We start from the raw sequence: 20,420 nt of genomic DNA on the forward strand, positions 1-20,420 counted from the left end.
AGCGATTATAAATGGTATTTTTTTAAAACTTGTTTCTACATATTTTTTGTTAGTATATAGAAATGTGATTGGTATTTGTGTTGGTCTTCATACCTGCGACCTTGCTGAACTCAGTTATTAGTTCTACAAGTTGTTTTGTAGATTCCTTGGGAACCTTCAAATACAGGCAGGTTTATTTTTTTTTCTTTATATTTTTCCAACTGTATGCCTTTTATTTCCTTTTGTCTTTTCCCATCAGCGAGAACTTAAGCACTACACTGATTGACACTGCTCAGAGTAAACATCTTTACCTCGTTCCTTATCTTAGAGGGAAGCAGTCAGTCTTTCACCATGAAGTATGTTAGCTCTAGATTTTTTTGTAGGTGCTTTCTGTCAAGTTGAGGAGGTTCTTCTCTATTTCAGTTTTTCTGAAAATTTTTATCATGGGCGCGTGTTGAAGTTATCAAATGCTTTTTCTGCATTAATTGATATAATCACATATTTACCTTGTTCAGCTACTAATAAAGTGTACTATGTTGATTTCAAACATTGAACCAGCCTTGCATCCCTTGAACAAACATTACTTGGTCATGGTGTATAATTCTTTTTATAAAATGCTGAAATCTATTTGCTAATATTTTAAGTATTTTAGCATTTATATTCATGGGGGATATTGATTTGTAGTTTTATTTGTTGTACTGTCTTTGGATTTGATATCAGGGAAATACTAGCTTCGTAAAATGAATTTGAAAATATTCTGTTATATTTTCTGGAAGAAATTACACAGACTTGGTGCTAATTCTTTAAATGTTGGGTAGAATTCCCCTGTAAAATATTCTGAGCCTGGTCGTTTCTTTTAATTATGAATTAAGTTTCTTGAGTAGTTGGTGGGGTAGTCAGATGATCTGTGTCATATTTGGTGAGTTTTGGTGGTTTGTATTTTTCAAGGAATTGGTCTTTTCATCTAAGTTGCCAAATTTATGTGTATAGAGTTGTTCGTAGTATTCCTGTATTATCTCTTTGATGTCTTTAGTTTCTGTGGGGATATCACTAACCTTGCTCCTTTAGTTAGAGTTTATTTCATTTGTATTTGTTGGAATTACTAATGTATTTGCTTTTCTTTACCTCTTTTTGCTTCCTACTTTTTCTGTATTTTATCTCTCCATCTGTTTTCTTGCCACCTTTTGAGGAGATTTTTTTTTCTTTTCTCAATCTCCTGTTTTCCCCATTTACTAGTTGTGAAATTATATACCAGCACCATTTATTGAAGATACTGTCTTTTCCCCATTGTATACTCTTGGCTCCTTTATTGTAAATTGATTGACTATATATGTGTGGTTTTATTTCTGGGCTCTCTGTTCTGTTCCATTGATCTGTGTGTCTGTTTTTATGTCAGCACCTTACTGTTTTGATTACTACAGCTTTGCAATATAGTTTGAAATCAGGGAGTGTGATACTTCCAGCTTTGTTCTTCATTCTTAATATTGCTTTGGCTACTTGAGTCACCCCAAATGATTTTTAAGGGAATCTCATATATTGTATAATTTTATCCATAAATATTTCAGTATGTGACTATAAGGATAGAGATCATCTGAACCAAGTAATTAACTAAGTTTATGTTAAACCATTTTTATTTTCCTTGATTAAACTATATTAGGGTACATTGAGGGCTTTCGTATCTATACTCACAGGAAACATTGATGTGTTACAAAAAGACTCCTTATAGTCTGTATTGGAAGATGAGAAAGGAGAGGTAGCATAGTAGGCCCCCTGTTTCATTAGGCTTTTGCCTAAAGTTTTGGTTGGATGAGTGGACTCCCTGCTGAAGTTTGAAAAACAATAATTTGCATGGTTTTAAAATTTTGTGTTCAACAGATTTTTCCATGTTTGTCTTCTAACATGTATTTGACTTTCTTGTATTCTCTCAAACAGTTTTAAGGAACAGAATTTCATCTTTTTTTTTGAAGGCTTAGTAGAATTTGTTCATTAAGGTATCTTGTCTGGGTAGATGCTTTTGGAAGTGGAGAGAGGCAAATATTATATACCTCTTGGGCTGGCCCGGTGGCTCAGGTGGTTGGAGCTTCGTGCTCCTAACGCCGAAGGCTGCCGGTTCGATTCCCACATGGGTCAATGGGCTCTCAACCACAAGGTTGCCGGTTCAACTCCCACAAAGGGATGGTGGGCTGCGCTCTCTGCAACTAACAGCGGCAACTGGACCTGGAGTTGAGCTGCGCCCTCCACAACTAAGATTGAAAGGACAACAACTTGAGTTGGAAAAAGTCCTGGAAGTACACACTATTCCCCAATAAAGTCCTGTTCCCCTTCCCCAAAAAATCTTTAAAATATATGTATGTAAAATATATATATACATATATATGTGTATATATATATTTGTATACCTCTTGAAGCAGCTTGAGTAATTTACATTTTCCTTGGAAATAACTTTTGTCTATGTCTTTAAGTTATTAGAATGTAGTTGCGTACACTACTCTCTTTGTTTAAAGAAATTTCCTTAGTGTTTGTGGTCTTTATATTCCTTCTCTCATTCTCAAGAGTGTTTCATTTTGGAACCTGACTTTACAGACTTTTCTGCTTTTTCTTTCTAATTCATGTTTTAGTTTTTAATTCTTTACTCTTTTTGAAGATGTGTGTTTATTTTGTTGTTACAGTCAGCCTTCTGTATCCACGGGTTCCACATCTGTGGATTTTGGTCCTGGAACCACTCCCCCAGGTACCAAGGGACCACCTTACTTTTTTGTTTCTGAACTTACTACTTATTTTCAATCTTGTATAATAATAGAAGCATTTAGGGGGATGTTCTCCTAAGCTTTAGCTTACTTTATAGATTTTGAAATGTACTATTCTCTTTATTGTTTGTTTTAATAGTTGACTTTCAATTTTGATTTCTTTAGCTGAGGAGTTAATCAGCTAAAGTGTGTAAGGAAGAGATCCATATAAGGTCTCTCAAGTAAAAGAGGATTTAATTATAGGGAATGTGTGATTTCACAGGAATGCAGGGCCAGTAGCCTCCTATGGCCTCTGAAATGGGTAGTAGTTAGGAAATCTGATGGTTTTTCTTTATCCATTCCTACTTATAAATGAAGATGTGGATTGTTTTAATGTTGTAGGTGGGATAGGCAATATTACTGTGATTTATCAGTTTCCCTCAGCAGCTCCTCTCCCTACTCCATATTATACATGATTGCAGATAGAGGATCTACAAAGTTTGTATTGATCTTTACCATGACTTCCAACCTGTTAGGGCTTCCCCAAATTCCGGGCTGTGTTTGGCAGTTTCCATCTCATGTTTAAGATTTGAAGAGCAATTTCAGGGAAATATTTTTACTCACTTGTAATCACATGTAACTATCATATTTACTTGTTTGATGAGTTATTTTCTAAAGGTAGCACCTTCAGTTTGCCTTCACACTTACTGTAATGTTCCATTATGTAATGTCCCAGCTTTAAACGGTTTTATAATTTTATGTTACTTAAATTTGGTAAAGAAACAAGGTTGATTTGAAGTCCTAGTCTTAATTTATATTAGTTTTTCTTTGGAAATCCAGATTTTGTATCTTTTTAAGAAATCCATTATGCCAGCATAGTCCTCTGTAGTTCAGAGAATTTCCTTAAAGTCAATCAGCAAGCATGTTTTGAGAAATTCCTCTGTGTAGAGCTTATAGCATTTGTAACTGAAGTATTAGAGGGGAGATTTTGGTAGGCAGCAGGATGGACTGGATAAAATCCACTTAAAAATTATACTAAAGATGTAGGCAGCAGAAGTCAATGGAAGAATGATAGCTGAAATCCATTATTCGTAGCAGTTATGGCAGACTCACCTTACCTGGTGACGGCTGAAATTGGGTTGAAGATTGAGTCAAAAAAAAAATGAAATATGCATCACTTCAAGAAGAATGGGATCCAGCAAGATTTGTTAAGAAAGATGTTTATAGAATTTGACTTAGTAAGCTCCTTAGGGAATATCTTAATAGTAAATGCTAAATAAAGGGCAGTTTTTGTTGTTGTTTGTTTTTGAATAGAATTGACCAGGGGGATGAAGTGACTTTCCCAAGGTCCTGAGTCTTGATGCTAGTACTTGACTTACAGACAACTACTTATTACTGTTGGGAAGTTTTCCACAGACCATCGAGTCTCAAAGCCATCGTCTTTGGGAGGGCCCGACATTACTTTGCCTTTGGAGCATTTTGCAGTGCAAAGACTGTCCTGTCTGCTATTGTTTTCTTTGCCCTTCCCCAGACCAGAGGGCTTCTTTTTTGGGACAGAATCCTGTTGTTTCACATTTGTAGGTCTAAGCCCTTATCTCTTCCTTTCCTTTTGTTTGTATGTTTACAATAGCTAATAGGGCCATTTTGATTAGCATTCTCTGTCAGGTAAAGTTACCATTGGCAATAAGTGCAATGAGACCTCCTTTTTGAGAGCCAAGCTTAGGGTGACTTGGTGTTCTCTTCCTTTATTTCTGTAAAACAGGTTTTCTTAACCAGAATATCTAAAAATAACTGGAAGGAGGGCAGCAAAGTAATGTATTCCATTTCTTTAGAAAGAATCACAGATGTCTTGTTTCTTTATGACTGTCTTTGTTGGGTGTTAGTGTTCTCCATGATTGAATGTTGCTTATACTACTGTAACATAAGCACACTTCAGTTGAAATATTTAGTATGATTGGGGACTTCAGGGAAAAAGTCCCATTTCTTGCTTGGAAAGACACTTAGCCTGGAAAGCTATCAGTCCTTTTTATGTATGAAACCTTGAGTAAACTGGAGCAGGTGTATAATGAGATAGGCCAGGAATTTTCTGATTTTCCATCTTTGTTTTGTTTTTCTATCTTTTTTGTCCATAGCATAGGGGTAAGATACATTTAATATTCATCTTAACACATGGAGGAAATGAAGCGAGTTAAAGTATGACAATGGCATTATGACACGTTGCTGTGAGAGTGTCATTTAGAGCTACACTGGCTCGTGTGGTACCTACCGTTTCTCCGAAAATAAGACCTAGCTGGACCATCAGCTCCAAGCGTCTTTTAGAACAAAAATTAATTAAGACTGGGTATTGTATAAGACCTGGTCTTATTTTACTATAAGACCGGGTCTAATATATACTATAATATAATTAATATAATATAATATATAATATAATACCGGGTCTTATATTAATTTTTGCTCCAAAAGGTGCATTAGAGCTGATGGTCTGGCTAGGTCTTATTTTCGGGGAAACACAGTATTTAAATTTGTTTGCAGTTTAGAAAACTAAAAAGTGTTATTCCTGACAACTATTAGAAGCCAAGGAGAGTTTTAAACAATTGTTTCTGGGCTACCTATGAGATTTAAGTGCAGAACAGAGGAATTACGTATTATGAATCAGTGCCTGCTGTAGGTATTGCCTACGCATAACTACCAGGTTGAGAAGGAATCCCAGGTAGTGTGGAGGTGTGCACTACTGAGGACAGGCGAGGGGCCAAGGGGGGGGGGTAGTTTCCTTGGGTCGATTTCTGAAAGGGTAGGTTTCTGAAAGGGTGTTTGGTCAGCTCTAGGTCATACATACTCTTCTTTTTGGCTAGGTGGTATGGGTGTGACAAGTAAATCTGACTACCTTCATTGTCTGAAAATCACTAAGTAGGTGGATTTCTGAGGCAGCAAATCGCTGAAAGTATATACTAGGTTTTGTTAAAAAAACTGACGGTGAGATGTGAAGCAGAAACTGCTTATTCCCTTCATTTTACATCCAGGAACAAGTCCTTTTGTGACCACTCATTTCCTTTCTCTTCAAAAGTCTTTTTCTCATTGGATGCTCAGTTGGGACCTTCAGTCGATTTAGAAGTTTGATATCTGCTAAATAAGATATATGAATTTTTAGCTTTGCTTTTAAAAAATAATTTCCTTGTATTTTCTGTTCCTTAATATTTGAGTTGGGTGAAAACTTCATTGGATCTCATTTCTCTCTTGATTTTGTAGATTTACTACTTAGCATCAAAAGTTATGCATGCAATATTATAAAATGTAATTCTTTGGTTAATTAATACCGTGACAAACATGTATTGGTAAGGCTTAGTTTCGAAAAGGTATGTTTTCATTGGTTATAAATTTTGTAATCAGAAAGCAAATACGGGTTTTCACGTGTATATAATCAGATAATGGTTTAATAGACACCAATAGACTACCAAAATTCAAAGTACAACAAAACACAACACCATAACTTCAGTGTGATTTGGCAGGGTGGGGGATGACGGCATGAACAGGAATGAATATAACTGGTAGGTGGAAATGCTGGTTACTAGCACATGCCAGTTGAAAGAATGCTGGAAAAATCAGAATTCATAGTATATTTTAAATAAGGTATTTATATACTTGAAGGTGACTATTTGCTTATGTCTTTTTTTTTTCTCTTTCCTTTTAGAATATGGTTTCTAGTTTTAGGGTTTCTGAACTGCAAGTATTACTAGGCTTTGCTGGGCGGAATAAAAGTGGACGCAAGCATGACCTCCTGATGAGGGCGTTGCATTTGTTGAAGAGCGGCTGTAGCCCTGCAGTTCAGATTAAAATCCGAGAATTGTATAGACGCCGATACCCACGAACTCTTGAAGGACTTTCTGATTTATCCACAATCAAATCATCCGTTTTCAGTTTGGATGGTAGCTCGTCACCTGTAGAACCTGACCTGGCCGTGGCTGGAATCCACGCCTTGCCTTCCACTTCAGTTACACCCCATTCACCGGCCTCGCCTGTTGGTTCTGTGCTGCTTCAAGATACCAAGCCCACGTTTGAGATGCAGCAGCCATCTCCCCCAATTCCTCCTGTCCATCCTGACGTGCAGTTAAAAAACTTACCCTTTTATGATGTTCTTGATGTTCTCATCAAGCCCACAAGTTTAGGTAAGTGTTAGAGCAATGCATTTATTCTGGGAAAGCGAGTAAATAAAGCAGGAGTCCTTCAACTATTGAGGAATGATTTGCTATTAATATTATAAAATTGAGGCATTAATGCCAAATGTTGAAATGCCCAGATAAAAAAATATTGGCAACCACGATCTAAATCTAATATAAAACTGTTGATTCATGATTCATGCACGTTCTCATGGCTTCGAACTAAATTGCTTCTGTGTGTGTGGGAACAGACACAGATCTTACTGCCTGTGATTCTGTGTTTTGATACTTTGGATATTTTTACAGAGAGAATTACTGTTTAACATACCTTTTAAACTGCTTTTCTAAGAAATAAACGTTTTATAACTTAATTTTTTTCTAAAGTGGCACAGGGAGCTTGACACGTTTTTAAGCTTTTTTTAAAGCTTAATATCCATCAACTGCTCAGAAAAATTAATAAATTTTATTATATTACTAAAAGTTGATATGTATGACTTTTAACGAATTTTTACCTAGGTTGATGATTTCTGTGTTATAATAGCATAATTTCTTACTGCCTAATGAAATTGTTTACAGAGATATTTGGTTTTATTGATGAAATAAATTGTTTGGGAAGTGATATTTCTTAGTTAACCTGAGTAATTATTTTCTTTTCTATCCCGGGAAAACTCTTTTTGTTTTAAGTCATTTGAAAACCATTAAATATATCAATGTGCTTTGGTCTTTTGTATAGGATTATACTACAGATTATCTTGGTTGAGCCAGAAGGAAATTTTGAGGGCAGAATTGGTTACTTGGGTCAGTATGACCTGATTGGTTGGCAGGCCAAGGTTGCTCTGCTTTTCCCAGGTCCTTGTTTTAATTGTTTTTATTCAGTAATACTGAGCCAGACAGGTAAAATAATGCATTTCATCCCTTCATTTTGAAATACTGTGTTTCCCTGAAAATAAGACCTAGCTGGACCATCAGCTCTAATGCATCTTTTGGAGCAAAAATTAATATAAGACCCAGTCCTATTGTACTACTTATTTTACTTATTTTACTTATAGTAAAATAAGACCGGGTCTTACATGATATGATATGATATGATATGATATGAAAATGTAATATAAGACCGGGTCTTATATTAATTTTTGCTCCAAAAGACGCATTAGAGCTGATGGTCCGGCTAGGTCTGATTTTCGGGGAAACACGGTATGTAGAATTGGTTTTCTGATCCTATGTTGGAGAACCTAATGGGGAGAAAAACCACAAAACCTGCATACTTCTACTTTACACCCTGCCATTCTTTCTCATGATCTGCATTAAAATGAAAGTCTAGCTAATAGACTTACCTTATGGCAAGTTTAGTGTGTTTTTGGCTACTGTTCTGTCATGAAATTGCCCTACCTAAAAACTGTCAGTAAGTGTTAATACAAATTAGATTACCATATGCACTTTTTTTTCTTGCTGTAAGTTCCTAGAATCTAACTATGGTTCGTAGTGATGAGACAGAGCCATTTTTCCATAGAAATGGCATGATTATTTGGGATTATATTTTGGACTGAAAAGACAGTTTTACCCAAGGAGTTAATATTCTCCTTGACTTGGTGTGACTTGTGGATTGAAGGCCTCTGACATTTGATATTTAACTGGCATCTTGTTGATTTATCTTCATGCATCTGGAAGAATGTGGCTAGAAACATACAAGAGCCTTTTTTCCTTTTCTTGCATGTTTCAGTACTTGTTAGGAAGCAGAAGACTTGAGGGCTCTGTATTAGCTTTTGTGTTAATGGGCACTAGAACATTAGTGAATAATACATCAGTATAATATATCTGTTGAAGTTCTTTGTGAAGTAAATATATTACAGTTTTTAATAATCTAGTTATGGATGACTTCATTAGGTCATCTTTTTTAACTAGATAATCTTTTGTGTGCAAAGAATTATCTTAATATTCTATCAACTTAGAAGTTTTAAAGTTTTAAATTTTCTCATATGAATGATATGTGTAATTGAATATAAAAGTATTGAAAGCAAAACACAACGAAGAAAGAAACAAAACATAACAAAGAAAGAAACCCATCTTGCATCTTGGATAGCGTTCTCCTGGGGGAGGGGTATTGGCCTGATCAGATTTTCATTAAATGATACTATATAGTCAAGGGTGAAATATAATTTTGAAGGGTTGTGTCATATTTTGACTGTATTATAATTTGTGTGTTAGAATAAAGATGATTAAATGCTTAAAACTGAACCTGCTTTAGAGTGACTTGACTTTCACGATTCCAAGATGAGTGCAGTATAATACTTGTTTATTTTGGAGTATTTTAAATCCATAACATTTTTAGAATTTGGCCGACTCTATTAAAAATACGTGGTTATTGCAGGTGCTAATATCCTTGAATTTGTTATTTGAATATTATCTTTTTTTCCCCCTCCCCAGTTCAAAGCAGTATTCAACGATTTCAAGAGAAGTTTTTTATTTTTGCTCTGACACCTCAGCAAGTCAGAGAGATATGCATATCCAGGTAAGAGGAATGTTTGGAATATGTTTCTCCATGAATGTTGGTGTATTAGTCTGCTAGGGCTGTCGTAACAAAGTACCACACACTGGGTGGCTTACACAACAGAAATTGATTTTCTCACATTTCAGTAGGCTTGAAGTCCCAAGATTAAGGTGTTGCCAGATGTGGTTTCTTCTGAAACCTCTGCCCTTGGCTGCGGATGGCCACCTTCTTGCTGTGTGTGCCCACGTGGCCTTCCCCTGTGGGCCTGTGGTCACGGGGTCTCTTCCTTTTCTTATGTGAATGCCAGTCCTATTGGATTAGGGCCCCAACTGGATGACCTTATGTAACCTTAATTACCTTTTTAAAGTCCCAGTCTCCACATAGGTCACCTTGGGGTTTAGGGCTTCAATATGAATTATGGGGCATGCAATTCAGTCCATAACAGTTGGATTATTTCTCCTTAAGTAAGGGTGGTATATAAAACTAAGGTTAGTCAAATATTTAATAAATACTGTATATGAGAAAAAAAAATGTAACCTTTGAGTAAAACACCAGAGTATCTTTGAATTACTTTTTGTCACATTTGGCAATGAGTTTTTTAATGAAAATTTTGTTCAAAATATAACAACATAAAAAAGAATTTGTGATAACAGCCCACAGGTAGGATGATCATATATACTTTATCATGCAAACTGAGGTATTTTTAGAGTGAAAGTTAAACATTATTAATAATTTTTCTGGGACAAGAACATAAACTGGAACTGTTCTGAGCTGTATGATCACCTGGGCAAAAAATTGGCAGAAATCTGAATACAGTTATGAAAAGTATTCTTAGCTTTGCCATTTAGAAAAACAGAAAAAACGTAGACACATTTGTAATAAGCAAATGAACTAACAGATACCAGAGGAAAGAAGAGGACATCTGTAGTATATACTTTCCAATTAAAAATGTAGTCATCTTTGGGGCTGGTCCGGTGGCTCAAGCGGTTGGAGCTCCTTGCTCCTAACTCCAAAGGCTGCTGGTTCGATTCCCACATGGGCCAGTGGGCTCTCAACCACAAGGTTGCCAGTTCAATTCCTCGAGTCCTGCGAGGGATGGTGGGCAGCGCGCCCTGCAACTAAGATTGAACACAACACCTTGAGCTGAGCTGCCGCTGAGCTCCTGGATGGCTCAGTTGGTTGGAGTGCGTCCTCTCAACCACAAGGTTGCTGGTCTGACTCCCACAAGGGATGGTGGGCTGCAACTAGAAACGGCAACCTGACCTGGAACTGAGCTGCGCCCTTCACAACTAAGACTGAAAGGACAACAACTTGACTTGGAAAAAATGTCCTGGAAGTACACACTGTTCCCCAATAAAGTCCTGTTCCCCTTCCCCAACAAAATTTAAAAAAAAAAAAAAGTATAGTCATCTTTGATGTTAATAATATTTATATGACTCTTTGAAATTGTATTCTTAAAGATTTAGCATAAGGAAATTGAGGCTCCTGGAGGTTAAATAATTTTCTGGGGTTGAGAATTAAAAGGGAACACAGAGTTGACCAAATTAGAAGTCTTTTACTTCCTTTCAACTATTCATTAAAATACTCATCTTTTCTGATATGTTGAGAGTTTTTCAGAAGTAAGAATTCTGCAGTTAAGTTTTAGAAAGTCTGTATTCAACATAATTACGTAAGGTCTTTACTGCCAGCCTTTTCAGAGGCATTAGTATGTGCATGTTAATTTTCAATCCCCAAGATGGTGGAACCAAATTTGTAGGCCTCGTGTCTCTTTTAAACACCTCAACATCTTGAAGATGCACTGTTATGTGGAAGATCCTGGGGCACAGCTTTAGATTCTTGCACTAATCATATCACTTGTGGATAGATAGATAGATAGATAGAGTGCACATTTTCAACAAAATCTCAAATTGATTTTATAATCTGAACCTGTAAAGGTTGAGCTCCCAAAGAGTAGTGCATAGACAGACTGGCTTTCTCACAAAGGGGGAAAAGACAAAGTGCTGAAAAATAAGGTTTAAAAAACCAGACAGTACAAGGATTAGTCCAAAAGATCCAGTATCCAAATAATAGGGGTTTCAGAAAATACAGAGAGAATTTAGAGGAGACGTTTATCAAAGCAGTAAAATGAATATCGCTTGATGGAGTTCATGTTCATCGGGGCAAGGCATTGCAGTGAGTTTTTGTGAATTGGAAGAACTTTCAATCTTGGGGGTGGTAATAAACCAACCAACAAATAAATAGAATAAATATTATATCTTATCTAAAACCTTATCATTAATTTTAAGTGTTTTTTATTCAGTGATGATTCCTTGCTCGAGATCAACACTTACTAGGTGTTTTATTAGGTACAAAGCACCATATTATATGACATGACCCCTTTCTACAGGTTGCTTGTAGTCTTGTAGTGAACCAGCTCATACACATGAAATGATCACGTTAGCATTGCTAGGTATGGTATGAAAAGAGCCAGTTCAGTGATTGACAAGAGCTTACTTACTCATAGGAGGAGATTACTTTTAACCTTAGAGGTCTGGGACAGCTTCACTAGAGTGTTGGGTGGGCCTTTGAAAGAAGATTATTTAGAGTAAGTAAATTTAAAGATACAGATTTCAAGATACAATTTTATATCTTTTTGAAGTTTGAACTATGTGAATGTATTAACTAATCAAAAAATGAGTGACTAAAGTTTGAATAATTTTCAATTTAAAATTTTAATCATATTCTGGAGATGGATGGTGATGATGGTTACACAACAGTATGAATGCATTTAATGCCACAGAACTATACACTTAAAAATGGTTAACATGATAAATTTTCTTACGTATTTTTAACCACCAACTTTTTTTTTTAATTAACATTTAAAGTTATTTGCAACCCTCCCTCCGAAGAAAACAAAATAAAACACACATACACATGTACATGTAAATCCCAGCCTTTTGAGAGTTGTGTAATCAAATAGTAAAACATCTTTGTAAGTGGAAGTAAGTTTGATACCCATTACCTAACTTCAATTAATCAACATTTTGGCAGTCTGTATGTGACCTCCCTCCCCTTTTTTTCCTGAAATATTTTAAAGCAAATCACAAGTATCATATAATTTCACCTCAAAATACCTCAAGATGCATGTCTGGTTAAGTTTTAACGTAATCACACTAAAAAATTAGTAATTCCTTAATATAAAACAATGTCTAGCCCATATTCAAATTTTCTCAGTTTCCATATTTAAACATGGCTACATATTACTTTTGACTCCCAAGGTTTTTAAAAAACTTTTTACTTTGAAGTAAATATAGATTTACAGGAAATAGTAGATATACTCTTTACCCAGCTTCCCTTCATATTAACATCTTGCATAACCATAGCGCAATTATCAAAACCAAGGCATTAGGTACAATAATACTTAACTACAGTACTATTAACTACAGACTTTATTTGGATTTTACAGTTTTTCTGCTGTTGATTTGCTGTTCCTGAATTGAATCCAAGATCTCAAATCACATTTAATTACGTCATTTTGGTCTCTTTCAGTCTGGGGTAGTTTCTAAGTTTTTTTCCTTTTATAACTGTTGATACTTTTTGAAGAGTACTGGTCAGGTATTTGTAGAATGTCCCTTAATCTGGGTTCGATGTTTTGCCATTATTAGATTGAGATTATGCATTTTTGGCAAGAATACCTCAAGTTATATACCCTTCTCAGTGGTATCATATCAGGGGCTACATAATATTGACACATCTCAGTTTTGTTAATGTTAACCTTGATCACTTGAGTAGGGTGTTGTCTACCAGATTTTTTCACTGTAAAGTTACTGTTTTTTTCCTTTGTTATTAACACATATCTTGGGGGAGATAGCTGGAGACTTGGCACTTTCCTGTTTTTCTTCAGAGTTCCCACCAACTTAGCATTCCCTCGTGGATCTTGCCTTTAGCAATTATTTCATCAGAAACACTCTTTTCTACTGGTATGATTTTCTATTGTCCTTATTCTTTTTCACACTGGAGTTACTCTTTTGTAAAGAAGAGCTGTCCCTTTCCACCCACTTTTTAATTCAATTATTTACTTGTATCCATGTGGGCTCTTGGGTACTCTGAGGGTTATAATTCAGCGCTGTAGTAATTTATGTTGTTGCTCAAACTGTTCTACCTTTGGCCACTGGGCATTCTTTCAGGTTGGCTCCTGTGCCCTTTTTGCTATGTCTCCATCCATTTCTTAGCACTACTTTATTTTTTGTCCCAACAAAGATGCTCCAGGCTCATGTTGTAGTTTCTCTGCCCCAGTTCTGGAGTCAGTCACTTCTCCAGGGAGCTTCGGTTCCTCTCTTGTTGTCCTACTTCTACCACTGTCTTTAAAAACAAAAACCCAGGCATTTGACTTCAGTAGCATATTACACATTCTCGATTTGGATGGTTGCGCTTATTGTGTATTTAACTTATGTCCCTGTGGTTCTCAATCTTTGCTGGCATGTTAGAATCAACTGGGGAGCTTTTAATATTCCAAATACCCAGGCTTCCTTCATATCAGTTAAATTAGGCTTTGAGAATGGAGGCCAAACGATAGTTTTTAAAGCCCCCGGGGGTTTCCAGGACGCAGCACATTTGAGAACCACGGCCGAGCATCCAGCACGTCTTTGCCTGTAATGGGAGTAAGGTCTAAACCAGAGGCTTTCCTACATTCACGTTTGGGTTTGCTCCTTTTACCGCATCTTGTGAAGATTGATCGGTGAGTAGCTCTCGTCGGGGTTTTAGCATTCCGCCTTCCAGTTGGTAATCGGGCTCTCAGTCTCACACTGTCTTCTCTTACACGTTCCCAGAAATCCATCTGTGATTCGCTTCTCACTACCCTCTGCTCGTACCCATGAATGTGCTTTCTTATTTTTATATTGGTGGCTGCAGAACCACCGACACTTCTCTGGAGACCTTGCTCACTGCTTCTACTTTGATGACTTACAGGTACCATCAAACAGCACATCCAGAATTGAACTTGCTTTCTTCCCAAACCTGCTTGTTTGTCTTTTGTTTTTTTATTTATTCGTATGGTCCCACAGCATATATTTATTTACTGTTTACTATGGTCCAAACAGTGTTCCAGGCACCAGGGGTTCAAAGTTGAAAAATGAACTTGGCCTTTAGGGAGATTTTTGCTGGGCGTATTTCCTCCTGTTGCGTGTTTCGGCAGTGGCGTAGGATCTACCTGGACAGAGGTGTCTTTGTATTATCCCACACTTCATCTACCACATCCCTTCAATTTGCTACACTCCGTTGATTATTTTGTTTAAAATAATGAAGCTCAAGGTTTAAAACTTGACACAACTCTACCTTTGAGGAAGCCAGCATGGTCTTTAAGACCAACTGGAATGTGAATTCTAGGTCAGTCACTTAGCTCTGTATGCCCCTGGGTAAGCTACTTAAAGCCCATTGAATCTATTTACGTTGTGTGTGTAACATTGGCAAAATAATCATGACCTCACTCAAGTTACTGAATGCCTTGCTTGATCTACCTCTTACCTGTGAGTAGTGTCACCATCTGTCCACTTGCACCGTTCCAAACCCTGATGCTTCTAGATGCTTACCTTCCCTTCTCCTACCTTCTGGCCTCGAGTCAGCCACCAAGTCCTATCAGTTTTTATACCTCAGTATCATTCAGTGGTATTCATGTTTAAATAGCTTTCGAACCTTCATTTTTTGGTTGTACAGTTGTGTTCTGACTGGTGGCTGACCCTGTGGTGTTTCTAAAGCTAATTCAGTTTTTTCTCTCCTATGCTTAAAAACCCTGTAGTGAACTCATGAAGTCCACACTCTCTTTGCCTGGCAATTCTCTTCAACATTTTGCTCTTATCTGTTTTTATCAGCTCATGTCCTGTCACTCTTCACCGGCAGCCTGTACTCCAACGAGGCTTTCACAGCTGTTTGCATATCCTCTTCCTCGCTACTCTGTTTTAAGGGCCAGTTCAGCTCTTAACCTTTTGTGTGATACCTTTCCCGATTTCCCCAAACACATCCTTTGTCTCTCATTGTACTGTGTACATATATTCTATTAAAACGTTGTTTCATTTATTTGACCACTTGCATTTCAAACTTCTTAATGAAATCAACATCTCCTACTCATTTTTGTATTCTCAAAGCCTGTCACAGTGCCTGGCATATAGTAAATGCCTACTTTACATCTGATGAATGAGAGCAACTTGTGAAAGTTCCCAGGACAGTGAAATTGGCAGAAAATGAGTGTCAGAAGATGCTTAGTCGTTACTCATAATGTTTGTGAAGATATTTAGCACATTGCATTTCCCAGTTTGGTACTTTCCCATACTGGGATAAAGTCTAAATCTTTAGCGAGCTATTTCAAACCCTTTATAACATGCTTCCGTCTACCTTTCTAGGTCCATCTTTAGTCATTTCTCCTTTTTTCAAATTATGTCCCCCAGCCTGGTGAAGATTCTGTTATGTAGCTCTGGTTAATCCTCACCCTTTTGTTGAGAATCACTGCACTCGTGAAGCCACTGTTACTGATGGAAGTGTGTCTCTTAAGTAGAAATATGCAGAACTGCTGTACAAGCCACTTTCTAATTTGATCGGACCAATTGTCATAACTGCCTTGAACTTTTGAGACAATTAAATTGCTTGTTTTTCTATAGCATTTGTTTTTCATAATGTACTATAGCACTTATAGCACTCACTACATTTTACTTTAGTTGTATTTATCTGTTACCTACTAGCATATACGATTTTTGAGAGCAAATATTGTCTTATTTACCTTTGAAGCTCTAGCCCCCAAATTGTGAAATGTTTCTTGAATGAGTGAAATGATATGGGTTACTCATAAAAGGTCGGTGTGGTCTAGGAGATTGGGATGTTTTGAACAGACACTCGAGAAGGGTGGAGGCTCCCACTGGAGAGGGAAACAGTGAGCACAGAGTTAACAATATTAGTAGCCAGCTGCTCACACATATTGAGCACTTCTTGGATTCAAGCACTTTAAATGTGTTATTAACACATTTAGTCATCACAAGAACTCCATGGAGTAGATGCAGTAATGTTCCATCTTTAACACATGTAGAAACTGTGACCCAGAAAGGTGAAATCATTTTCCCAAGGTCATACAGCTTGGGACTGTAGACCTCAGGGTGGTCCCTACCGTGCTTCACTGCCTTCCAGTGAATACAGAGAATTGGAAACAGTGACAAGGCTGGCCTCAATAGAGCAAGAGGAGGGCTAAGTGTACCCTCAAGAAAGGAATCATCTCTAATGTGATTCTCTGAGGAAGTCCAAGATTTATGATAGTGGCTATAAACTGGTCATACTTGTCATTTAGGGATCTTGTTAAAATGCAGATTCTAATTCTGTAGGTCTGGGCCTGAGATTCTGCATTTTAAGCAAGTTCCAAGCAGTAACATACTGCGTCATTGTAGATTCCATTTTGAGTGGCAAGGGTTTGGAAGGTTCAGTGCCAGAGATATTTTATATGGGACTCTGTTAGGTTCTCATCTGAAATTCAAAGAGGTTCTGTGTCCTTAGTTGGATACATAATTAGGAAGTTGCCATGGTGTAGAGATATTGGTACCAGTTCTTCATTGTAGTTCTGTATTAGGATCACCTGAGTCCCTGTAAAAATCTAATGCTCAGGCTGTACTCCAGACCAATAAGACTATCTGGTGAATGGGCCTTTACATTAAAAGAAAAATTAGCAAGTGATTAGAATGCTCAGCCAAAGTTAAGAACCACTATAAGCAAACAATTTATTAAACTCTTTTAGAACCTAGGGTACTCCTTTTCATGTTAACCAAATTGGTTGCCTGTTGAAATAAATATTGCATTGTGAAAGTTCTGTGAAGTGAAAATGCGCTAACATTACCATAAAGACGCGATTAAATGTTAAGTAAATGAGGGTTATCATCCCTGGCTTATGGGTAGGCTAGTGTTCATCTTTTAAGGAATAAGAATAAAAAATACTAATGTTATTTTCTAGTGAGAATGTTCCTGTGATTCTTGTTGTGCTTTCATAACCCAGTTTCTTTCTTTTTTCAACAGGGATTTTTTGCCAGGTGGTAGAAGAGATTATACCGTCCAAGTTCAGCTGAGGCGAGTTTGAAATTTTCTCTTAACTTTAATAACATACTTGCTGACTATGTGCATATAGCATGAATTTGAAAATACATGAGTATGTTTGAATACGTTATTTCAGAATAATTTCTTTTTTGTTCTTTAATGCAGACTTTGCTTGGCAGAGACAAGTTGCCCTCAAGAAGATAACTATCCCAATAGTCTGTGTATAAAAGTAAATGGAAAGCTGTTTCCTTTGCCTGTAAGTTGCTTTTATTCACCAGGGGTTGGGGTCGAGTGGTAAAGACTGATTATGAGTAAATAAATTATTTAATTGGATGATAGGGGCGTGGGGAATTATTATACTGTTATCTCTTTTTGTATGTGTTTGAAATCTCAATAATAAAAAAAAGATGACATCTTTGAGGCAGTTGAGAAATTTGAATATAAACTGTATGTTAGATAATTTTTTAAAATTATGCTTAATTTTGTAAGGTTGTGATACTATTTTTTTTAAGGTCTTATTAAAGAAGTGTGTAAAAGTATCTGGGTCAAATGGCATGTCTAGAATTTGCATTTAAATACTCGGGGGCAAAACCAAAAGTGTATGTAAGTATGGTGTGTGTATTTTGGGGTGGGCTGGCAGTGAGGCCAGAGGCAAGCAAAGCATAGCTAGCAACGTGTTGATAATCATTGAAGCTGGTTGATGGGTACTTACTGTTCTCCCTACTTTTGTATGTATTTGAAAATTTCTCTTAATATAAAATTTTAAAAAACACATTTGTGTTGATGGTATTAAAGTAATAGTGGTAATTAGAAAATTCTGGGGGAAATGTTAAAGGTACAACACTGTCAGCCTTTGTCACAATTACAAGTAAGGTAGGACATTGTCATGGCATGTAACAGGAAACGTTCTTTGAGTATATCTTCTATTGAAATGTTAGGTTGAGACTGTAACAAAATCCATCACTGGCTCTCCAGCAGCCTTTATTTAGAAAGCCTTCAGATTTGCTCCAGAGGTTCCCTGTCAAATGAACTTCATTTTATTTTTGCTTTAGATTTGGAAAATTGTTAGAAACATGTGAAGGCTAAACATTTGTATCTTACAATATTCCAGCTATATTCTGTTCTTAATAGCCAGGTAATTGATGGTTGAGTGGAGGTGTTGCTGATGGTCAGAGGGAGAATACAAGTTAACAGATAACTCAGAATTACCAATGAAACCAAACTAGTAAGTGTGGAAAAGTATAGATTTAAAATACTTTAGGTGATTAAGACTGGTACTGCACTTGTCTTTGAATTTGCTAACACCTCATTCTTATCGTCGGTTATTCTCCCTCACCCCTAATTGCTGTCTTTCTCTGTCAAAGTAACTTAAAACAGGGTTACTTGGTGTCTTAAATTCTAATCTCCAGAGTTCACTGTTCAGCCAGTTCATGAGTTATTATTACCATCTTGGCAGACGCTCTGCCATTGTTTTTATTTGGTCGACGTACCAGAAGACAGAATTCTTTTCCAGGCCCAAAACTATGCAAAACAAAGGTTTCATTAAAAATTACCCAGATAGTGGTGTTGATATTCCATATGCCTGTTGCTCATTGAACCAGTTCCTAGAATCTTATTTATAAGAGCACTTATAAATTGTTTTATTTCACTTGAACAACTTTAACTGAGCATACCCTTCTGCACACACACACACACCTCCCTTTTCCATAGTATAATGGAAATTCTTTTTTTATCTTCTCTTCCCCTGTTCAAACTTTTTAAAAATGATTTTCAAAGTCTTGTTGCAAGTTGTAGATTACAAATTACCATGTGAATTCCCACTTCATGAATAATTAGGTAGGCCTCCTGTGAGGCAGTGAAGGGTGTTCCCTGAGTTGTGACAAACAGGATGTGTTCCTTAGCTCTGCTGTGGTACCACCATATGGTATTTCTTTTTTTTTTTAAGGTCCTTATTTTTAACATCCCTAAAATTCAGAGGTGTCTTAAATCGCTAATGACCAGGTGACAGCTATAATGTATTGTTGTTGCCTGCATGTGTACAACCTAGATGTTACTCCCACGGCAGGACCGATGAGCTGCATGCCCTTGGTTTTTCATTCAACAAATGATTTTAAGAACATTTTGAGGAAGGTACATGAATCCTGGCTGTATCCAAAAACCTTTGATCAGTATATTCTCATAAGATCCAGAACATATCAGCATTAACGGATGCAGTTAATTTAAGGATGTCAGTGACTTGAAGGAAGTCTGAGAAATATTAGTGGAGTTGAATATAGTTTTATGCTGAATAAAATAAATATATAGAATACTTTCTCCAGAGCTCTTGGTGGCATATAGGAGAGTATCATATGGAAAATATATGCATTGATGACTGAGGAAAAAGCAATTCAGAAGATTCTTATGTGTATCCAAAAGGAATATGCTAGCCAATTCATTTCGCGTATGAGTACTATTTCCGTGCTATATACGCAGCAACAAGTAATAATACACTAGATTGTATCATTAGTGTTTTTCGCTTCTTGATGGTAATGGTACATAGTTAAATTACATCAATGGCATCTTATTCAGTAAAATATGGCATCTACTTCAATACGTAGATGTTTTTGCAGCTTAGAAATTTTAATATTCTAAAAATATTTTGGTTTTGAAAATCACAAACTGAAAAGTGGTAGTTGAGATTTGGATGTACTATGAATAAAAAATGAGTGCATTTGCTATTTAAAAATGAGTACATTAAATACTTATAGAAGAAGTAGAATAAAGTACAAATAGCAATATTATAGCCGTCAAGCTAATATACTGCTAGTTGAAATATTGATTATTTGTTAACTTGACCCGATGTTAAAAGTTATAATCTCTGTTCTACTCGGGAAAAAGCAGTGGAGAGCATTTTTATCACTCACAAGATTGTACTAATTCCTTTGAAACTCATTAATTTGTTCTCTTTTTAATTCCCAAACCTTGTTTTCCCTCTTTCCCATCCCCATATTTCAGTGCATTTTGAATGGGAGCTCCTACGATGAAGCAGTATAA

At 36.4% G+C, this 20,420-nt stretch overlaps 1 protein-coding gene across 18 annotated transcripts in view; it reads left to right on the top strand.

Annotated features, from left to right (window-relative positions):
• The window catches only part of PIAS2 (protein inhibitor of activated STAT 2), an 87,133-nt gene that overhangs the window by 31,107 nt on the left and 35,606 nt on the right, over window positions 1-20,420 (top strand). For 16 of the 18 annotated variants that reach the window (XR_013995304.1, XR_013995305.1, XR_013995306.1 and 13 more), the window contains 4 exons: window positions 6,394-6,868; window positions 9,284-9,368; window positions 17,370-17,420; window positions 17,553-17,643. Coding sequence is in view for 14 of the 18 variants with exons in the window: in XM_081079051.1 (XP_080935177.1) it covers window positions 6,394-6,868; window positions 9,284-9,368; window positions 17,370-17,420; window positions 17,553-17,643 (702 nt within the window). In the remaining 4 variants the exon portion in view is untranslated. Of the gene's footprint in view, window positions 1-2,648; window positions 2,711-6,393; window positions 6,869-9,283; window positions 9,369-17,369; window positions 17,421-17,552; window positions 17,644-20,420 lie in introns of all 18 variants that reach the window. The other 2 variants (XR_013995307.1, XM_081079057.1) reach the window with 1 other exon arrangement.

The sequence above is a fragment of the Rhinolophus hipposideros genome, assembly GCF_964194185.1.
Source record: "Rhinolophus hipposideros genome assembly, chromosome: 17".
Classification (NCBI taxonomy): domain Eukaryota; kingdom Metazoa; phylum Chordata; class Mammalia; order Chiroptera; family Rhinolophidae; genus Rhinolophus; species Rhinolophus hipposideros.